At 39.9% G+C, this 20,373-nt stretch overlaps 1 protein-coding gene and 1 long non-coding RNA gene across 3 annotated transcripts in view; both read left to right on the top strand.

Moving 5' to 3' along the window:
* The window catches only part of LOC139147938 (uncharacterized), an 83,339-nt gene that overhangs the window by 19,844 nt on the left and 43,122 nt on the right, over positions 1-20,373 (top strand). For both annotated transcript variants that reach the window (XM_070719174.1, XM_070719173.1), the window contains exon 2: positions 14,514-14,722. In XM_070719174.1, coding sequence (XP_070575275.1) covers positions 14,514-14,722 — 209 coding nt within the window. The remainder of the gene's footprint in view (positions 1-14,513; positions 14,723-20,373) is intronic.
* LOC139147921 (uncharacterized) lies at positions 6,197-12,234 on the top strand. The gene is made up of 3 exons (XR_011555837.1): positions 6,197-11,077; positions 11,633-11,684; positions 12,002-12,234. It is a non-coding gene; the product is annotated as an uncharacterized lncRNA (long non-coding RNA).

The raw sequence follows: 20,373 nt of genomic DNA, 5'->3' as shown, positions 1-20,373 counted from the left end.
TAAGTTGATTTCTTTTGATCCTTTCTACATATTGGTATTTTTTCCTGGTTGAAAGTTACTAATATCCTCGATCCTTAGTCTCTACAATCTTAGGAAAAAATGAAATGATTGATTTAATAAAAGAAACTTTATTGTGACACAGTTCAGTCATTTTCATTACTCTGAAGTTTAAAATTCAGTGTGCTATACTCCTATCTTGGCAGTGCTGAACTCTTCTGTTGTAGTATCTGCAATTGAAGATTACTTCACAACAGTTTCAAATTCCATTTACTTTCAATTTGATTTTTTCCAACAACCAAAAAATATTGTGGATCATGGTAAGATTGAAACCTCACATATTCTAATGGTACAGTCATATCAAATTATATAATTGAGGCGTTAATAAAAAAACAAAAAATGCATGTTTAGGAAATTATGAAAATGTAAATCAGAGCTGTTGAAGATCATTTAATTTTCAGGGTGTTGCAAAATCATTTGTGTATAAGTATGTCCAGTGGCTGTTCTGAGATGAGCTGTCTTGGCATACAAAAGGAATTTGTTGATAACTGATAATTTAATTAAAAGAATGGTTGCCATGGCAACATTTGGTGTAGGTTATTTTTGCGAAAGTAGATATTCCTTCATCAAAATTTTGATATGAACTTCATAAACATTTCAAAACTTTAAATTTTCATAGCCAGTGATTAACTAACCATGCCATGGCATGCAGGTTCTCAGCATATCTACATATGTATACGCCACACTCATTCAAAGGAAGAAATTTGCATAAATGGGTTTTTCTGTCACATTTTTCCATCATTTAGAGTAGTTTTGTTGCTGAATGTTCATTGGTACTCATAACAAAGGGTTTTCTACAGATAAAAACCCAGAAAAGATGGTCTGACACTATGAAATATTCGCTCAGACTTCGCGTATACATTTGTACATGGTAACTTTTCATATTTTATCACCCAATGTGAATGTCTTTTTAGTCCCCACGGACACCGTCCGGGGGGACTTATAGGTTTGGTCATGTCCGTGCGTGCGTGCGTGCGTGCGTGCGTGCGTGCGTCCGTGCGTGCGTCCGTCCGTTCACGCAGATATCTCTGAGATGCCTGGAGCGATTTCATTCAAACTTGGTACAAGGATTACTTCATATGTCATACAGATGCACGTCAATTTGTTTTGTGATATGATCCAATATGGCCGCCAGGCGGCCATTTTATTACGATTTTTTCATGTACAGAGCCATTACTCAGGCATGTTTCAACGGATTTTATTCAGAGTTGGTACAAGGACATTGACCAATGTCATAGATATGCACGGCAATTTGTTTTGTGATACGATCCAATATGGCCACCAGGCGGCCATTTTATTACGATTTTTTCATGTACAGAGCCATTACTCAGGCATGTTTCAACCTATTTTATTCAAAGTTGGTACAAGCTTATTGACAAATGTCATGGCTGTGCACGGCAATTTGTTTTGTGATACGATCCAAAATGGCCGCTGTGCGGCCATTTTATTATGATTTTTTCATGTACAGAGCCATAACTCAGGCATATCTCAACCGATTTATTCAAAGTTGGTACAAGGACATTGACCTATGTCATACATATGCACGTTAATCTGTTTTGTGATACAATCCAATATGGCCGCCAGACGGCCATTTTATTACGATTTTTTCATGTACAGAGCCATTTCTCAGGCATATCCGCATGTTTCGACCAATTTTATTCAAAGTTGGTATAAGGACATCGACCAATGTCATAGCTACATGTATGCACATCAATTTGTTTTGTGATGCGATCCAATATGGCCACTGTGCGACCATTTTGTTACGATTTTTTCATGTCCTGAACTATAACTCAGACATGTATCAAGCCAATTCATTCAAAAGTATTTTTATCACCGACCTAATGAAGAGGCTTGTATCCTCTCTGAGGACCAGTAATCAAAATACCCATTAACAAGTGGGGACTGTGTCATCAACGATGACTTGTTTTGTACAAAAGTGACATTTTTGGTCAAAATTACAATGATCTGGGAAGAAAGTTTACCATATATCTATTTGAAACTTGTTGAAAAATTGTTTTTCTTTGCTGATAGGCTTTGTTTGTACTTTTTAAATGTCAATGTTCTTGACTAGATTTTGACAAACATGGCTAATTTTCATATTTTACCCTATTTTTGGTTGTCCGGCAAAGGCACATTTTGCAGTTAAGTCAAACTTCATTCTACATTTCTGACTATCTAATTACATTTCCTGCATGAACTTTCCTTTTTTTTAATTACACTACAGTAGTAGTGCATATAGATTAACAATGCTTTGTAAGTTCACCAATAATTTTGCATCAGAATGACTGTAAATCTGCCAAAATTTGTATTTTTCAGTCATTTTGTAATTTTTCTGCGATGCAGAATCAGACAAACTGTCATATTTGGATGCGTTTACGTCAAAGAGTAAATTTCCTTTGGTCAAAGATTTAATTATTTTGTAAAAAGAAGTTACTTTTAAATACTTTTAGCAACATATTTGTTACAGAGTCATGTATTTCAGGGAAAACAAGCCTATTAAAATCTATAATTTTAGCAATTTTAACTTTTTCAATACTGTGACCTTCGGCCGCGAGGTTTTACATACACAAAAATCTTCATAACTTTTGAATGACTGAACCGATTTTGACCAGATAAAAAGCATTTTTCATCATTTCCAAGCACTCTTTGGAAATTGCATTAAAAAAGCAATTTAGTGATTTTAAAATTTTCACTTGGAATACCTACTTAAAGAGTCGAACATGAGGAGAGACTGGTGTTTCTTTGTATGGGGAAGCCTATGCGCCGTAACCAGACTTTCATCACTTCTGCTTGACACCATCCTTTCTTCTGAATTTCAACCATCATCGCTACGGGTACCTGGAGATTAAGTTTTTGAACGCCTTTGAAAATAATCAGCGATGGTCATGGTCGCCAACCCCTTTATTTCGATGGAAGTTTTCAGTAACAGGTCAAAATACACCGGCGTTTCTTCCATGTTACCTGTGAGATTTAGAGGATAAATGGTCTTTCAGTGCTGTTCCACTTCAAACTAATGAAACACAGAAATCTTTGATGCTAAGTTATCCTGTAACCGCTAGGCAACAGATGTTCGGCGGCATCCTGTGAGAGAGTGTCTTCTCATAAACTGGCAGGTCCAGCCAACTGAGCCCTTGAATGAAGGATTGTGAATCTGTACCAGTTCTTTGGCTTTACCGCAAAGTATGTTTGTTGAAACAGGAATTTTGTGGTAGTACCAATTTCACCAACTCCTCGTCAACTTCATTTTTGTTGGTAAGTTTACTGCTGTTGCCAGGGATGTTGCCATACTGCAAGACAAGCTTAATATCAAGCTTACGGTTCTCCTCTTCATTCACCCATTGCTGTATACATGTTCTTGTGATCCATCAAAAATTTACATGCTGCTGCTCACTGACCATGTTGATTCGTGTACCGGACCACCTTCTTTTTTTTGAACAAGTTTGTATTTCTGTCAACATGCGGGCGGGTTAAGCTATAGCTTGCTTGTCAACGTCAGGACAGGTTGAACTTTGGCAGGCGGCATCTTTTCTGTATATCAGCTACATTGCTAGCTTTTTGTGTGGAGCGCTGACTGGCTTCTGAAAAATGGAGTATGTTGTCTTTTGTGGTGATAAGTTGGTCAAAAGTACTGTAGGATGGAGTTGGGTTTACTGCTGCTTGACTTTGCCATTTTTAGCATTGGTGTTACGTTTAAAAGTTTCGAATGAAGCATGTGGACCCAAAGAAATTGAGGGTATTTATTCACTTATATAAACAAAAGGAATAACAAATTTCAAAAGATTCCACAGCTTGGTAAATATCTTAGAGGGATACACTATTATTTTAATGGCTGGCATCACGACAGCACTTTGTATTTTGTAACAAACTTTAAAACGACAAACCAGTTTCACTTTGTCAGCACCAGGACGCCCCATTCATCATTCATTGAATGTGCCTGGTATGCGTGTCGCATTCAGGCGCAACCTACTGCATGGTCTAGGGGCTGGTCTTCGCTTGTATATAACAAAGACATGTGTACATGTATACAAATGGCAAGTGGTAGGCTCTGTCATGCTCCACTGCTATATTAACCCTTTTCCTGCCTGATGTGTTACACACCATCCCACCAAGTCGCGAAGAATTGGTGTCTGATTAGATGTATGTACATTACCAAGTAGAAGTTTGTGTACAGCACCATTTAAGCTGCCACATATTTTGCAGGAATATTGCAAGGAATTGGAAACTGGGTCACCACTATTTATTATGTGAGACTTGGTCAATGTTTAAATCCCTGTCCACATGCAAATGTTAACAACGTTTAGCAGAGAAGACAGGTCATATCGTCAGGGGCAAACTCCAAAACCCAGGCTTGGCCAATTCCTCTAGGTTAGCCATCGAAAAATAATGCTTTTTTGCCCTCAGGCATCAATCCATGAAAAACCCTCAGATGATGACAGCTTAGGAATGTTAATTAATTATGAATATTGATATTGTCCAGCACTTAGAGTGGGAAGATCCCTGTATGACTGCAGTGCACAAACGCTACACTCAACAGCTACATGTAGTTACATCAAGAGGGTAGCACTAGGATTGCACACTTGCACATTTCTGGTGGGTGGGGATTAGTAAAACTTGTACCCATGACTTGGCAGAGTTGCATAGTTTGAAGGTGATGTGATTTCACCATGTTTACTTCCCATTGAACATGAGTAGGCAATCCTAGTTGACATGGCTCTTATGGTATGGTGTGTATGTGCATTACTACAGGTGTTAGCCTGTCTTTAGGGAATCGATAGGTACATGTAGGATGGATACATGTAAATAACATGACATACATGTATTGCTGGGGCAGTGCTACAATAACTTTTTTTGAGTTCTGAGAAATCTCCTCATAGAAGCCTACCGGTACATATTCTCAACAGGATTCAGATCCTATAAAGAAAAATAAGCCATATACCCAGAATTAGCAATCTGTCATCTACTGGCAGAGGCAACTGAATGATGTTATGTGTAGATCATCTCATAGGCAGATTGTGGAGCAGTGTTAAATAATGATAACTGGCTCTTGATATATCAGGTCACTTAAATTCAGGGACAAGGTGAGTTTGTAGTGTACACAATATCTTTGCATTTGCATTGACTACATTTACAATTGTCCCTGATCAGACACGTGCACTTAATGAAATAAGGAAGTTCTACGTAACTATATATGAAACTCCTCACAATGCTCACCAGAGACACTGTCGGAGATTGCCAATGGCTCACCTCATTCCTTGCCTTTCATTCTTTGGTTGATCGGCTGGTGTGCTTCAGGTCGTTATCCTGGTAAAGGCAGTGACCATTTGGAAAATGGGTACAAAGAAATGTCAAGGGACCTTCCTGAAGAACACTTTGGTAGCCTTCACTACTCATACTGTTGGTGAAAATCGCAATGTCTGTGGCTTCATGTTGTGATATGCCTGCCCAGATGTGTAGCAGAAATAAAGTAAACAATTGTTATTTGTTCATGAAAACATTGACAACATTACTTGAAAAAAATGTTACCTTTTTATTTATTCCCTTCATAGTTCTGCAATATGCCACTTACCAAAAACGGGTGTTTTGGTTTCGGCTATTCGATATAAGGCTCATCAGTTTTCCTCCAAGCGGTCATTGTGTATTGCTGAAGGTCAACCTGATTTTCATCTGTATAAATGACGTTGTCAAACTGTTCTCTTGCTGCCAGTTGTTGCAACACCAGTCTTCACTTTGGCTTTGTTTACCTCTGATCAGCTGACAATACATTGTGTTCGCTCAAGTACCCAGCCAAGTTTGTGTCGCAACTTTGAAACGATGCTTGTAGACTGAATCTGTCATGAAACTTTTTCAAAAGGTCATCCTTGGTGATTTCACGATTAGCATAAGTCTGTTGGTCGATAAAATCTAGGTAAGCGAGATTGTACTTTTTGGGTCTGCCCATTCTATGGACGTCAATAACTGTACCGTGCTGGCGATATCTGTTGCAGTTGCAGAATAGTCTGTGTGGTTAAAAGACCGAGCCTCTTCAGCCTCATCACTCAATTACAAATGTCAACTCATAGCCTGCTTACTTTGCATTGAATTTGAGTTGCCATATTGTAGGACTGACTGCAAATAGTCAAATGTACTAGTATGACTCAAAACGAAATTACTCATGACATCACAAATAACATTATCTTGCTGAATCCAGTCATCTTTTGATGGGTATGGTATTGTTATTCATGTTTACACCAGACTGTATTTGCATAACTATTGTTTATGTTATGCAAATACCCACAGCCAGGCATGTGAACATGAGTGAGTGGACAATGCCATACCAATCAGAAGATGCTCCCTGCTATATCATGTGATGCAGTGTTTCATCTCGCAATTGTGCGATTCGTCCTCTTCTGAGTGCCGCTTGCTGCCAATTGCACGCAGAATTGCACGCATACCAATCAGAAGATGCTCCCTGCTATATCATGTGATGCAGTGTTTCATCTCGCGATTGTGCGATTCATCCTCTTCTTAGTGCCGCTTGCTGCCAATTGCACGCAGAAGGGGCGACTTGTCGCACACTGCACTGAGCCCAGGCTGGCATTTCAAATATCAATGGGTGTCACTCTTCGATGTGTTTGATCTGTTATTGGCACCTATTGGCAATGCAACCAGCATTGTTTAGTGTAAAAAGTACATTTAAATGAAAGGGACTAATTTTAGTTCAGTGTTTGACACTTTTTTGTTCTGTTCTTCTACTTGTGTTCATCCCTGTGAAATATGAAATTTGTTCACTTGACCTTGCATGTCTTCGTGCTTATTTTTAGGGGGGTTTAACGTAATGACAAAATGTGCACAGTCAAAGCCACCTGCTCATGGTACCTCTCTCTAAAATTGATGATTGTGGTGAAACAAATGGCTCTTTAAACCAAAGCAAAGTGCTAGGGATGGCTGGGGAACTGCACTGGTAGTGTTGATACAGAGAGACATTGTGAATCTGCACAGCGTTTACAAGAAGTCAAAGATCTACATTCAGAGCGAACATGGAAACTGCAGTTACCATTGTCATTACACGTAAACAAGACGCAGTAATAACAGCACTAAAAGCCGTATACTGGCCTGCAAAAGAAGCCATCTCAACTCATAAGTAAGCATCTTTACTGGCAGCTACTGCAGTTGTCCGGTTGTGAACAGATTGGTAGTCTGAGAGTCAGTGCAGATGCTACTTATCAGTCATCTGCTACCATGGAAGATCTGCAACAAGCGATCAGTGATGTGATCATGTCCGAGCGAGAGTGAGATTTTCAGTATTCTCACAGACGAGAGCACAGACATTTCTGTCACCGGTAGACATGTCTTGTATGTGAGGATGGTTACAAACCAATTTGAAGCAGAATTGCATTTTCTGGGAAATTTCCAACTCGTTGAAAAAAATACTGAGTCCATTTCAATGACACTTATTTCCGCAGTTCGCAACAAAAACCTGAATATTAGCAAAATGATGTGTCTCAGGAGCAATGGTGCATCTATGATGGTGGGGCAACGAGGTGGTGTCAGCACTATGCTAAAAAAATCGAACCTGTTTCTAATGAACATTCATTCTGGGCTCAGTGTTTAGCCATGTGCACTAGCCAAGCATCGGAGGGAGTGGAATACCTGAAGGAATACAAGGGAATTCTTACCAACCTGTTTTACTATTTCAAACATTCGTCACTCAGGTCATCGCGGTTGAAAGATGTTAAAAAGATGTTTGATTGTCCTGAACTCAAAATGATAGAAATACACGCAGTTTGCTGGTTGTCATTCTACTACCGGTACTTGTTGCAGACAGTCTACCACTCTTGGAATCCCATAGTAACATACTTCGACCAGTGCGGCCGCAGCAAGGACCCAAAAGCGCAAATTACTCAGTATAAATTCGTGGCAATGACGTGATTTCTCATGGACGTAATTCCGATCGTTACTAAACTTAACTTAGTATTTCAACACGATGTACTCGACATTGCTTCAGTCGAGCCTGTTGTGGATGCGACACTACAACAGTTGAAAGATGTCAAAGACATGTCCCTTCTTGGACATTATGAAATGCAGTTACGTGAACATCTGAACAATGGTAATGAACTTTTGGGACACAGGTTACAAGGCTGTCAGCATAAACCTTACGTGGAAAAGACAAAGGCAGAATTTCGCAGCGTTCTGATAGACAACATCCAGAGTCGATTATCCGACAACTGAACGAGTGTCGTGTTGGCTTTTGACGTACACGGCACGCAAGAGCTTTTATTCATTCAACCGCATGAGCTACCGATGTATGTAGAGGGTAAAATTGAAATGCTGGTTTGACACTAAAGGAATAGTAAACACGATGCAGGGATCGCCCCATGCCGGTCGGAGGTGGTCGGCGCCGACCGGCACTCTCAGTCGGCGACCATCACAGGAAGGCTGCAAACCACTTCCTCATTGTTTCAATTTTCCAGGTCACACCATCATTGCAGTGCGCGAGCACAAACGAAAACACATTTTAGAAGGAAAAACAATGTGAAGAAATTAAAGTCACAATAAAACCACCATTGTTTTCTTTTATTGTGTGATTATTTCAAGGGTTATACGAGGTGATAATCACGGTGTTCTGTCAGTGCTTGCCGTCAAATCTTCCCCCAGAGCCGGTCGCAAAGTTGTTTGCCGAAGTGGTAACGAGGTGTCACTCTTCACCCTTGGTATCGGCAAAATCAAATATGGTGGTTACTCATAAGATGATCGGCATAAGTTTTGCCAAAGTGAAGCAATCGAAACAATGACTTGTTTCATCGGTGCCGATTTCTAAAGACGATTTCTAAAAGATGCTGCTAGTTTACGAATAAAAACTTGCGAGCCTGATGTGGTACTACCTCTCTTTGTGATCTACCACAGTGCTATACAAATCGAGCTCGCTACCATTCAGCAAGTTACGTCGCCATCAGTTACAACGCAGCATTTTATAGCCATGTCTCTGTACCCGTTTATGACTCCCATAAAACGTAAGAAACCTGTCGATGAAAACCAAGATCCACTGCAGTCGTCTAAGAAAGCAAAGCCCGGTGACAGCGTTGCCAAGAGAAAACAAGCATGTGCCTACCGACACAAATGGGTACAGGGGCGTGAGATGTGGCTAGATATGGACAGGACGAAGGCATGTACTGCAAACTGTGCCAGAAGTATAAAAGCGTCCCTTTGATAGAGACACTTGGAACAAGACACCCTGTCGAAGACTTCGCCCAGGCAGTGTGAAAGAACACGAGCAGAGCACTGGTCACCTGGATGCCCTGAAACTCGAACTCTTATCCACCACCAGCCATAACATCGCCGAGGTAATTCAGCCGGAAGTTGGTCATGACGCGATCGCTTCAGCCTTCAAGTGTCTATACTTCTTGGCCAAACTTTGCATTCCCCATGTCGCAAACTTCGAGCCACTTTTAGACTTGCTGACTCAGCTGGGTTTAACAGTGGAAGACGACCTTTACGTTGCGAAGAAAGCTACATACTGCAGCGACCACTCCGTGACAGAGATGTTACACTTTCTCTCGTCAACGATGGAAGACGACACTATTCAGCAGGTACAGAAATCATACTTTTTTTCCATCATGTTAGATGAAACAACAGACGTCAGCGTAGAAGAACAGCTAACATTTAACTGTCGCTTTTTAGCTACTATAGACTATAGTCTATAGAAGCTATCGGGATGGGTATCCGTCCGGCGTCCGTCGTCAGTCTGTATGTATGTATGTATGTATGTATGTATGTATGTATGTCCGTTTGTGAGGCGTCCGTCCACTCAAATATCTTGAGAACTGCAGTACTTACTGATTTGATATTTGTTGTGTAGATGAAAAATATGATTTTGAGAAACTACTTTTTTAATTTTTTGATATTGTTGAAAATAGACAAATTAATGCCAAAAAAGGTGTTTTTGGTAAAAAATCTTCTTCTTCATAACCGCTGGTCAGACAGCTTTGTTATTTGGTATACAGGTCCCTAGGGGTAACCCAACTTAGATTTGTTCAAATTGTGATGAAATATGCAAATGTGTATTTTTAAGGAATTTTTTTGTCATTTTTGGTCAAAATTTGACTTACCGGTACATTGTATGTAATTCTTGTACTGTGTAAACCCTATCAATTCACCCAGAAAAAAATAATTAATATGATTTTAAATAATTGAATTAATTAGGAAATCATCAAAGCCAAAATAATTTTAGTGTAGAATTATCAGAAAGTTCAACTTTTTTTGACAGTTCATAGTGAAATGCTTACCATCTTGGAGGATTAAAACATGTAAAGGCAACTTTCCTGAATCCCAACTTTGACATATTCTGAACTGTCATTTATTGTGCCCTGTATGTTATCTAAAAGAAATTGCTCAAAATAGTCAATAGAGATAGAGATAGAGAGTGTTCTAATTTCCATTTATGGTTGACTTGGTAAGGATAAAATAAAATTACTTTTTGAGGAAAAAAAATGGAGTGGTCAATTAAAAGAGCTGTGTTTCCGCTGCCGCTCGTTTTTTAGTAAAAATACGATCATTTAAGGACTTTTACGAATTTTTTTCATCGGTAGTTCGTAAATATACGATCCTATCCAGCAGCGATATTTCGATCGTATTCATGAATCATGGTATTCAATCTCATGCTACGGACATGTTTAACATCGATAAGGAGCTATAGAAGGCCCCCCAGCTTCAAAACAATTATTTCAATCAAGACACGTGCTACATATTTTTACATTTGTAAAACACGGCCTGTGATTGGTGTATCTTCCACACTGGGATAGTTATTGACCAATGGTATATACCCAAACAAAGTCAGCATAACTCGACCATATTCAAGATGGCGAGCAAGCGTCCTTGTGAAGCAGGCGATGGCCTCTTTCGTTTCGGATTTTCTCAAAGCAAAGTGGCAATGTCAAATGTAGGACAGAGAAACGTAACCGAAGAAAAGAAGCAGAAAAACAGTAAAGAGTGCCACCAGAAGAAAACGAACAGGACAAAAGCTGCCTTCAACGAAACATGGAAGGTCAGTTTAATATCCCAGACAGTCACTCGACACGATGCAACGCCGGGCCTGTGTGTCACAACAAGAATAGAATCTGGTTGCGACACACAGATCTCGCATAGCGGCGTGTTGAGTGCCCGCGATCGGCGATGCGATGACACATGAATTTCAATCGTAGAATGTTTTTGTGTATTATGTATTTATTATTATGTTGTCACTATAGTCAGGGTTGAATCTCGTGGAAATTTGCTAGATTTTACGGTCATTCTAATTGGAATCAAAAATGTGGTGTCACCGACATTTAGGCCTATATTCTTGGAACGCGATCGGGAAGTTTTCAGATAGTACCAGGGGTTAATTGGAGCGATATCGATGAAATCTGCACTGGAAAATTGATCGGGCATTTGCCTTGTGACGGCACTGTCTCGGACAAGGTTATCAATCGGAGCTATAATCATTGCATTTGCAGCCAATATGCATATCGGAAAATGTGCCTTTATTAAATTAATAAGTATTGGATTTATTTCACAATAAACTTCAGCATGCATAATTTCCCATTTCAATTTTTTATTCCAGTGAGTCAGTGTGTTTACATTTGTGATTCTAGTCCATCCGGACTTGTGGAAAGGTAAATACTGAATTTTCTTTGTGGTGTGTCAAGTTACTAAATTGCTTTGCATGAATGCTGTAGTAGTCTAATGTATGCTAGTTTCAACTTGTAACAATCTTGGTGGTGGTAATGCTAGCTAATGTAGTAATGCAGTGGTCAAACCGAATTGTTTCCTTGTTAAATAATCTAACTCCTCTACACCAGTTCTGTTGTGATTTGCTATCTATAATTCCTGGCATAGTAGTTTAGACGATAAAGTTCATGCTCCTCACCTGTGTTGTAAATGTATATGTACATAGTTTGAGATGCTGAAATCATTTTATGTTTTGTTTCAGGCAACCTTTCCATGGTTGGATTATGACAGAGAAAGGTGTGTCATGCTATGTAAATGGTGTCTTAGGAGTGGAAAGTCAAATACCTTCACATCAGGGTGTAGCTACATCACTAAAAACAATTGTCGGAAACACACCAAAATAAAAGATCATCTTGCATCTTGTGAATCCATGGTATACAGATGGATATCACGGACAACTCAGTGATGAAAATAAAGAACTTTATTGTAAACAGACTAGTGTGTGTCTTTGTGTTGTTTTGAAAAAAACAAACTGAATTGAAAACAATATATATGTGTTAATTATAATAAATCAAAGATAAAAAAGCAGTTAATTGTTGCATTGTAACAGTAATGGCTTTATTTGGGAAACTTTTGCATTTACTAATAAATTTTGAAATTTACTAAAAGTTTTAAAACCCAATTCGTAAATTTGCTAAAATATTTCAGCAGCCAGAGGAACACAGAAGAGTGGTCAAATTGATAGGGTTTTTATGGTAAAGCTGGGCTGTAAGATTCCTCATGTGCTATTTATAGCAATTATGCAATCTGTGTAAACAGTGCAATGAAAGTTACATGATAACTTATAATGCCTTTGATGACCTTGAACTTCTTAAGTTTCAAACATTTGTCTCTTCAGTGTGCTTTCTCTGAGTATGTACAGTCTCAACTTATTCAACAGAACTCACTTACAATGTTAATCAAAGATATCCACCTTCTTCATCAATACATGTGTCACAAAAGGTTATTCTCTACATAACACAGCAGAGCTCTGTCAACTGTTGAGTTGCTTGTTCTTTCAAAACCGTTGATCAGACAGCTTTAATATTTGGTTTACAAGTCCCCAGGATGACCTAAGTGAGATAATTTCATACAGTCAGGAAATACTTAATTTTGTATCCATGTCTATAGTAGCTTCAGGGACTTTGGCCCTATGTTTAGATGAATCCGGCCAGCTTAGCGTGAAATTTCTGAAAATTATTCAGCCCTTGAACTCAAAGTCCAAGGATGAGCCAAATCACCCGCCGACTGTGTCACTGAACGCAGAAACCATTGCTCGCCATGTGACCTCGTACTTCGCGGAATATGGGCTCAATTTTGACAACTTGGTTGGTATCGGGACTGGCGGTGCTGCTGTTATGACTGGCAAACACAATGGTGTCGTGAAACGTCTACACCAGGTTGCAACTTCAGCGACTGGTATCCACTGCTGTGCTCATCGTTTTCAGTTACCGTCAATGCAAGCCGCAAGTTCATTTCCCTTCGTTAAGAAGTTCACCACGACCGTATGGCAGTTGTATGATTATTTCTACAACAGCGCAGTATGTATGGCCGGTCTACACGCAGTTCAGACAGCCCTTGACCAGCGCGTGCTGAATCCGATTGAGCCGTCATCGACAAGGTGGCTGAGTATGGAAGCGTCTGTCGGTTGGCTGAAAGATACTTTTGCCAGTGTGCTGATCAGCTTAGAAAGAGAAGGTGAAGAGCGTGGCAATGTGAAAGCCATCGGACTTTTCCATTTGATGTCGACGTACTGGTTCATCTCGACAATGCTGCTTTTGTGCGATTTGCTCCCTCATGTCAGCAATCTTTCAAAAGCGCTTCAGGCCAGCGATTTCGAGCACTACCTCGTCAAGCCCCTCGTCTCGTCAACAGTGCTGATGACAACGACTTCTTCACCGAACACGTCAAGGGCAAGTACATCGACCGCCTTATGAGTACCATCAAGCAACAGTTTCCAAGCGAAGATGTTGGCTTGCTGTCTCTTTTCGCCATATTCGACCCACATCATATTCAAGTAAACCAAACTGCAGACTACGGCCAGAAAGAAGTGAAGTCCCTCTCAGAACACTTTCTACAGAAGGCAGATCAACCCAACGTAACAGCCGATGCAGTCAACGACTGGACGAACTTTAGAAATTTCGCGAAATTGGATATTTTTAGTCCCTGCCCAAACCGACGAAGTCGGGCGGGACTTATAGATTGATTGGCATGCCACCTTACGTCCACAGTGATATTTCAGACATGCCTGGACTGATTTCTTTCAAACTTGGTACAAGGGTAATACGCTGTGGCGGACATATGCAAGTCAAATTGTTTTGGGATACAGTCCAATATGGCCGCCATGCAGCCATTGTTTCACGTCTGATATTTTAATCCTCTTTCTTTTGTTTATATTTACTCTAAATCTTCCCTCTAAAAATGGCTGAGAATATTGCAAGAAAGATTGAATGAAATAGACCAAAGATTTAGATAAATATTTAGCTGGTTTTTTTTTTCACTGCAAATATAATCAGACAATGAAAATTAATTGTTATAAAAATTGATAAACAATCATGACTACTTCCTTGGAAACACTGTTACTCAGGACATCCCAATTCAGGATGATCATGAGAACTTGATATACCGGTATGTTAATCTTTTTACAAATGTGTATTGGTTTGTGCATGTGTGTTGGCTATAACTAAGTTAATATTTATGTTTTATTTGTTTCTGTGTCATCTCTTTCTGAACAGTGCTGTCCAAGTACATTCCTAATGAATTCACTGACTTCAACGTTCCTCAAGTACGACTTTTGGCTGCATCAGCATGGAGCATTTTAAAGACAGAAAATGTTGAATATTTTGACAAACTGGTGGAACATCTCATGTACCTGTATGAAGCTGGTCCAGGGGTGTCAACATTCAGGCATTTTACAAAGATGATTGTTGGGCTGAAAATGAAGGTAAGGTCCTGGGTACTGTTCCTTTTGTGTTGTTTCGTCATTTACAGACATGTCATTTAGAGACTTTCCTTTGTAAATTTTACAGCGTGAAAATAGAATTAATGGATAAGGCATTTCAAAAAGCACTAGTGGGAATTTGCTGAGCTAAAAGGTAATGTAGAAGAATAAAATGGACAGTAGTAATGTTGAACTGTGAAATGTAATGTGGAATTATGAAACTGTGAAATGATGAAGAAGCAGGAAGATAAGTAGAATGTTCTGTGCAGTCCTCGCAGAACCTGTCATCGTGCCGGTAATTTGGGAGAACAGTGCTGGCACCTTCAAAGCATTATGCTAGAACAATAGAGTGTGAAGTTAAGAGTACTTTGGGAGGACTGTGCCAGCACAATACAAAAGGTGTCAGCACAGCTCGAGAGGGTTGAACTCGAGTTGAAAATATGTGCTCAGAGGCAGCAAAATCTGCTCATGCATGGGTCATGACTATTGATTCTTTCACGATTGTGATATATTGTGCAGGGCATTGGTTGACAGTTTGACTGGACATGGTTTATTGCCGAAATGTCAGCATTTTTTAGTCCCCACGGACGCCGTCCAGGGGAACTTATAGGTTTGGTCATGTCCATGCGTCCGGTGTCTGTCCGTTCACACAGATATCTCAGACATGCCCTGGTCAATTTCTTTCAATCTTTGCACAAGGATAGTACCCTACCCCATACAGATGCACGTCGATTTGTTTCACAATGCGATCAAATTTGGCCGTGTTAGAGGACTTTTTAGTTTAGACCTCCATACAGTACAGTCCACGCAGAACCTGTCATTGTGCTGGCATTTTGCGAGCACAATGCCAGCACTCTTAGCGCATTATGCCAGCACAATTGGGTGTGAAGTGCCAGCATTTTACGAGCACTGTGCGAGCACTTTACGAGCACTGTGCCCGCACTGAACAAAATGTGCCCGCACAATGCGGGTATTGAACTCAAAAACGGTAGTTGTCGGTGACAACATTGCTACACTTGCCTAACTGAAATTGCGGCGGCTGGGAGTAACTGAATAATCTTGAGTCCTAAAACCAGCTCCAAACTCTCTTTGTCTGCTTAAGGCAACTCTAAAATCCATAAAAAATCTCAGTCGTAGACAGGTCACAGTAAGATAATATCACATGCGTACAGTATGCGTAGAGCTCCGAAGAAATCTACCTCAAACTCTGCTGGACCTCGACACTAGACCTCTCACGGATCGTGGTCTAAGGTTGGAACACGGACGTGTAGACCGTGGTTAGACGTGCTTTGTGAAAAATTGCAACAAGTGAACATTATTGTGGCCATTTACAATAAATAAAGTTCATGATACGTATTAGTAATATCACAGGCACCACATTGTTATGCAATATGCCAGGGGAATTTTCTGAATGAATTCGTCAGTCATTTGCCGTAGAGTAGACATCGTACATGAACTAAAGCATGATTGCGAAACCTGAAGCACCAGATTGTAAACCATTTTATATTAGGGAGGGTGAAGAATAACAAGTTTTGAATTGTTGCCCGGTCAATTTGTTGTATTTGAAACAACGCATCCTTTTTACACAGGTAAGGAAACGAGAGCGCCCAGGAAATAACAACTAGCATCGAAATAAAATTTGTTTTTGAAATCAACAGCTTGTATTTTTGTCCTGAACTTTTTACGATTACACGAACGACTTTGCTCTGGATCCGACTGTCTATAGTAGACACTGCAGTTAGCAATATCGAGTCACTATCATACTGAAGTAAAGTCAGCGGTGATGTCGTAGGAAAATGCAAGTGTTTTCATTGGCTTAATGATTTTTCGTGCTAATTCTGCCGTGTTTGTCGCAAAAAAAATCGAACTGAAGTTTCGAAGGTAGCCGAATCGGCGAACCATTTTGCTGAGATGCCAAGTCCGAGTTTTGTAGAGGCACCGTGGTCCATGGATGTCACGTACAAAAATACATCCGCGGTCTGTCCGGTCATAGACCTTAACCCTTTCACCCCCAGTTCCCTGTATACAGGTCCAACTTTATCATAGAAAACAATGGATTTGAGACAAACCATGGTGGTGAAAGGGTTAAAAACCGTTTCTAAAGTCTATGGTCCGGTGCGTGTCCCTTTTCAAAAATATCTGAGCCATCACGCATGCACTGTGTTGAAAGAGGGTCAGTAGTACACTCTACGACTAAACCAGGCACTGAGATGCCAGAATGTGAAACGAGAAAACCCAGTTCCAAAATGACCTATAAGTCGCGAAAATATCCAGACTGCAAACTGCATGCCCTGTCCGATTGGGCATATCCAAGCAAATATGGCTACCGCTAAGCCCGAATCTGCCTCTGTAGTCATCGTGTAAAATACAATTCTAGGTTTCGGTGAATAAATTAAAGCAAGCGGCTTTATCCGACCGGGAAATATGACGATAGAAGTTCTAAACATTTATACAGGTCCTGTATTGTATTACGATGTACCGTCCCTCCACAGTTTGTAGAAAGTTAAAAGCATAACATTTTTTTTGAAAGTTATATCGATGCGATACATACTATTAAATCTGAGACTCTTTCTGTCAGTTTTGGGCTGCTGGTCTTCACAGCAACTTGCGTCTATCGGCTTTAAAAAACGTTCAAAATTTTCGGGGTAGACTTGAGTCGATACTGTCTCCTGCGTGAACGTCCTTGGACCAGAACTGCGACCTTTGTTTCATGACGAGTCAAACATACATTGAAATGTAAATGTACCAAAATTTACAAATTGAAGTGACTTGACTGAACTAATTTCGTGGTCAACATGTATTTGACGTTCAGAAGTGACAGATAAAAAACGTGAATAATTCCATTTTGTCGAATTGAAAGCCCTCTGTGGGACCGTGGTCCGACAAAGTCCCATGGGAGCATAATGCTTCGAGGAATTCGCCTGCTATTCTTGGAAACTGCTGGTTTCCATAGCGACCATGCGACGTGTAGACCATTGACTGTTGACCGATGCGGTCTTGTTCAATAAAACATTTTACATGCCGAACTTTCACTTTGAACCAAAGATTCGAATCATATAAAATGATGGAAATAGCAAAAAATACCTCAAAAGTTGTCATTGTCGGTGTAAAAACGCACCATACATTTTCCCATACATATCAAGGCTATATACTGTCAACGTAATTCAATTCTGCAAACTCAAAGACGACGAACATGTTCTTCAATAAATCGCATAACCCGTGGAGAATGTGTCATAAACAATACATTTCCAGAAGTTCTCCGAATGGTGAAAATTGGTGTCATACATCTCCGCGTTAGTGCCCCGACCAAAACTTTTTATTGCAGTTTTAATCAGGTGTAATATTCAGACAATCGCCGGTTCAGATTTTTTAATTTTTAGGGGGTGGAAATAAAAACATTATCTTTGAAATCCTTGTGTGAGTCTCATTTATTCCAAACTTTTACTCGTAATTCCTTCTTCAAATTTGGTGGCCCTTAAAAGGCCAACTTGTTATGTGGCACATTAACTTAATTCTCTTTATAGTTTTTGAATAGTCAAATGCATTGTCGACATTTAAAACTGCGTCAAACAACGATTTAATCGCAAGTATTTTTAAATCGTACCGACTGTAACACGAACCACAGTCCCTCCACAATGTGGAGGGACCGTGCACGAACCTCGGAAAGTTAGAGAATTTTTTGGTGCTGATCTATCCGTGGATCAAGGCTGATACTTCAAAAAACATCCAGTACGTTAGTGTTTCTACAAGTAGTGATACGTCTGCTTTACTTCAACACTAAAATGTCGCGTTCTTTGACACGTTGATGCGAGAAGCGACATCGTTCTTTTGTTACGACTACCCATTGCACTGAAGTTATGACTGACGTTGGCAGTGGGGAAAATGCCGCCAATGGTATTAGAGTACCCCTGTTTCAGCGTGGTTGAGTTCATCTAAACAATAACCCAGTTGCAGATTCGAAACGTTAAGTTTGTGGCTTTATGATTTCTTCAAAAAATTACGGAATTATTTTTGTAGAAAAATTATATTTATTCCTTTAAAAGTGTTTCCGAACTTGATAGTATACACCAGCAATGTGATCGCAATTATTTAAACAATCATGCCGACGCGAATCTTTACTGTAAATTGTTGCATACTTCGATGACCTTTGTGACCCATCGCCTGATTATGCTGATTTAGTGCGTAGACGCTATTGAATAGGCCGAGGACAATGTCTGCTCTGGGTGGCGATTGCAACCCACGTCAAGTCTTCAAGGTCATCTGGACGACAGTGTAGCAAAATTTGACGTGTTTCCCGGGCAACTCTTCCCGTTTCGGCCCCAAGCTTTTGTTCACAATGTAACCAGGAAAGTTCGTTCTTCTGGTACCTCAATGTATACTTATTCGATGTGGAGGGAATGTCGTCGCCCGAACGACTGTCACAAAATAAAACGACACTGAAGACCTGTGGTGACGTAATAGACTTCACTGTGATATACTAATAACGTTCAGAGTACGATTTAGAACACACTGCACCGCGCGAATTTTACAGAGTTTGATTTGATCAACGTAATTTCGTAAAACACGACATGAAAAAGACGTATTTTTCTGCAGCAAATAGTTGAGGGCGGGAAACATTTGAAATTCGGTTCGTCAGGTGTCGACTCGAATGGAAAATACAATCAGAAACTGGCAAAGTGTTTTAGTTTTCGTCACTAAAAAGTTTGGGTTGGAACAGTTTTTGAATATCGGACTTTTTTGGCATGGTATTGTCTGACATTATCACAAAAAAGACGTGATATTTTTTCAAGATTTTTGGCCCCGATTTCATTCGGAGTGGGAACAATTTGAATATTGGACCTTATCGGGTATTAGCTCATATGTAAAATATAAGCAGAAGCCGTATTTTTTAATTCGGTAATTTTTTCTTTTCAGATGGTCGTAATGACCAGGGAAACAAATTTTAATGTTGGACTTTATCGTGAAGCACCGGTGGCGATGAAAAATTACGCGGCGTCACCATAGTTTGTATGATTGCGTTGGCAGTATGATGATCATGACTTTCTCAACATCGACTACCATGTTGTCCATTTAATATTTTTCGTACGGAATATCCGAGGAACGTATCAAAACTTCATGGAGATTTTCCTACCGCAACTTAGATAATGGTTCGACCAACGTGTACTGTCGCGCAACCTTTCACCCTCTGTAAACATCGGCATGATCGGCAAGAAAACAAGTCGAGCGCTGTCGCCCAAAACGAATATTTTGTTTTCATGTCTGTGGAGAAAATTCAAGTTATTACTTACGAACATGGTCAGTTTACTCCACTCACATTATTCATTTTATTTGTGCCACTAATTGTGATAGTTGGCTAGAATATGCTGATAGAGACATTCGGCTTGTGAAATCATTGAAATTTACGAGGACAGGTTTACGAAGCAGAACCTCAATCGCGATTTTTGTGCTTCTCAGTTCAATCGTTCCGTACATCGAAGGGAAAAACTAAACCATATAAGAGTATGCGTCTTGTAGAATTTTGGTCTTTCCAGGCGTCACACTAAACAACCTCACCTGCATGTACATACCAGTAATATCATTGTGATAGAGGGACCGTGATTACTGTATATCGAGAAAGTATGACGCGCTACAGGGGAGTAAGCAACGAAACGTTA

This window comes from Ptychodera flava, chromosome 13 (assembly GCF_041260155.1).
Source record: "Ptychodera flava strain L36383 chromosome 13, AS_Pfla_20210202, whole genome shotgun sequence".
NCBI lineage: Eukaryota > Metazoa > Hemichordata > Enteropneusta > Ptychoderidae > Ptychodera > Ptychodera flava.
The sequence above is the reverse complement of the archived record's forward strand: the minus strand, read 5'-3'. Positions and strand labels throughout refer to the sequence as shown.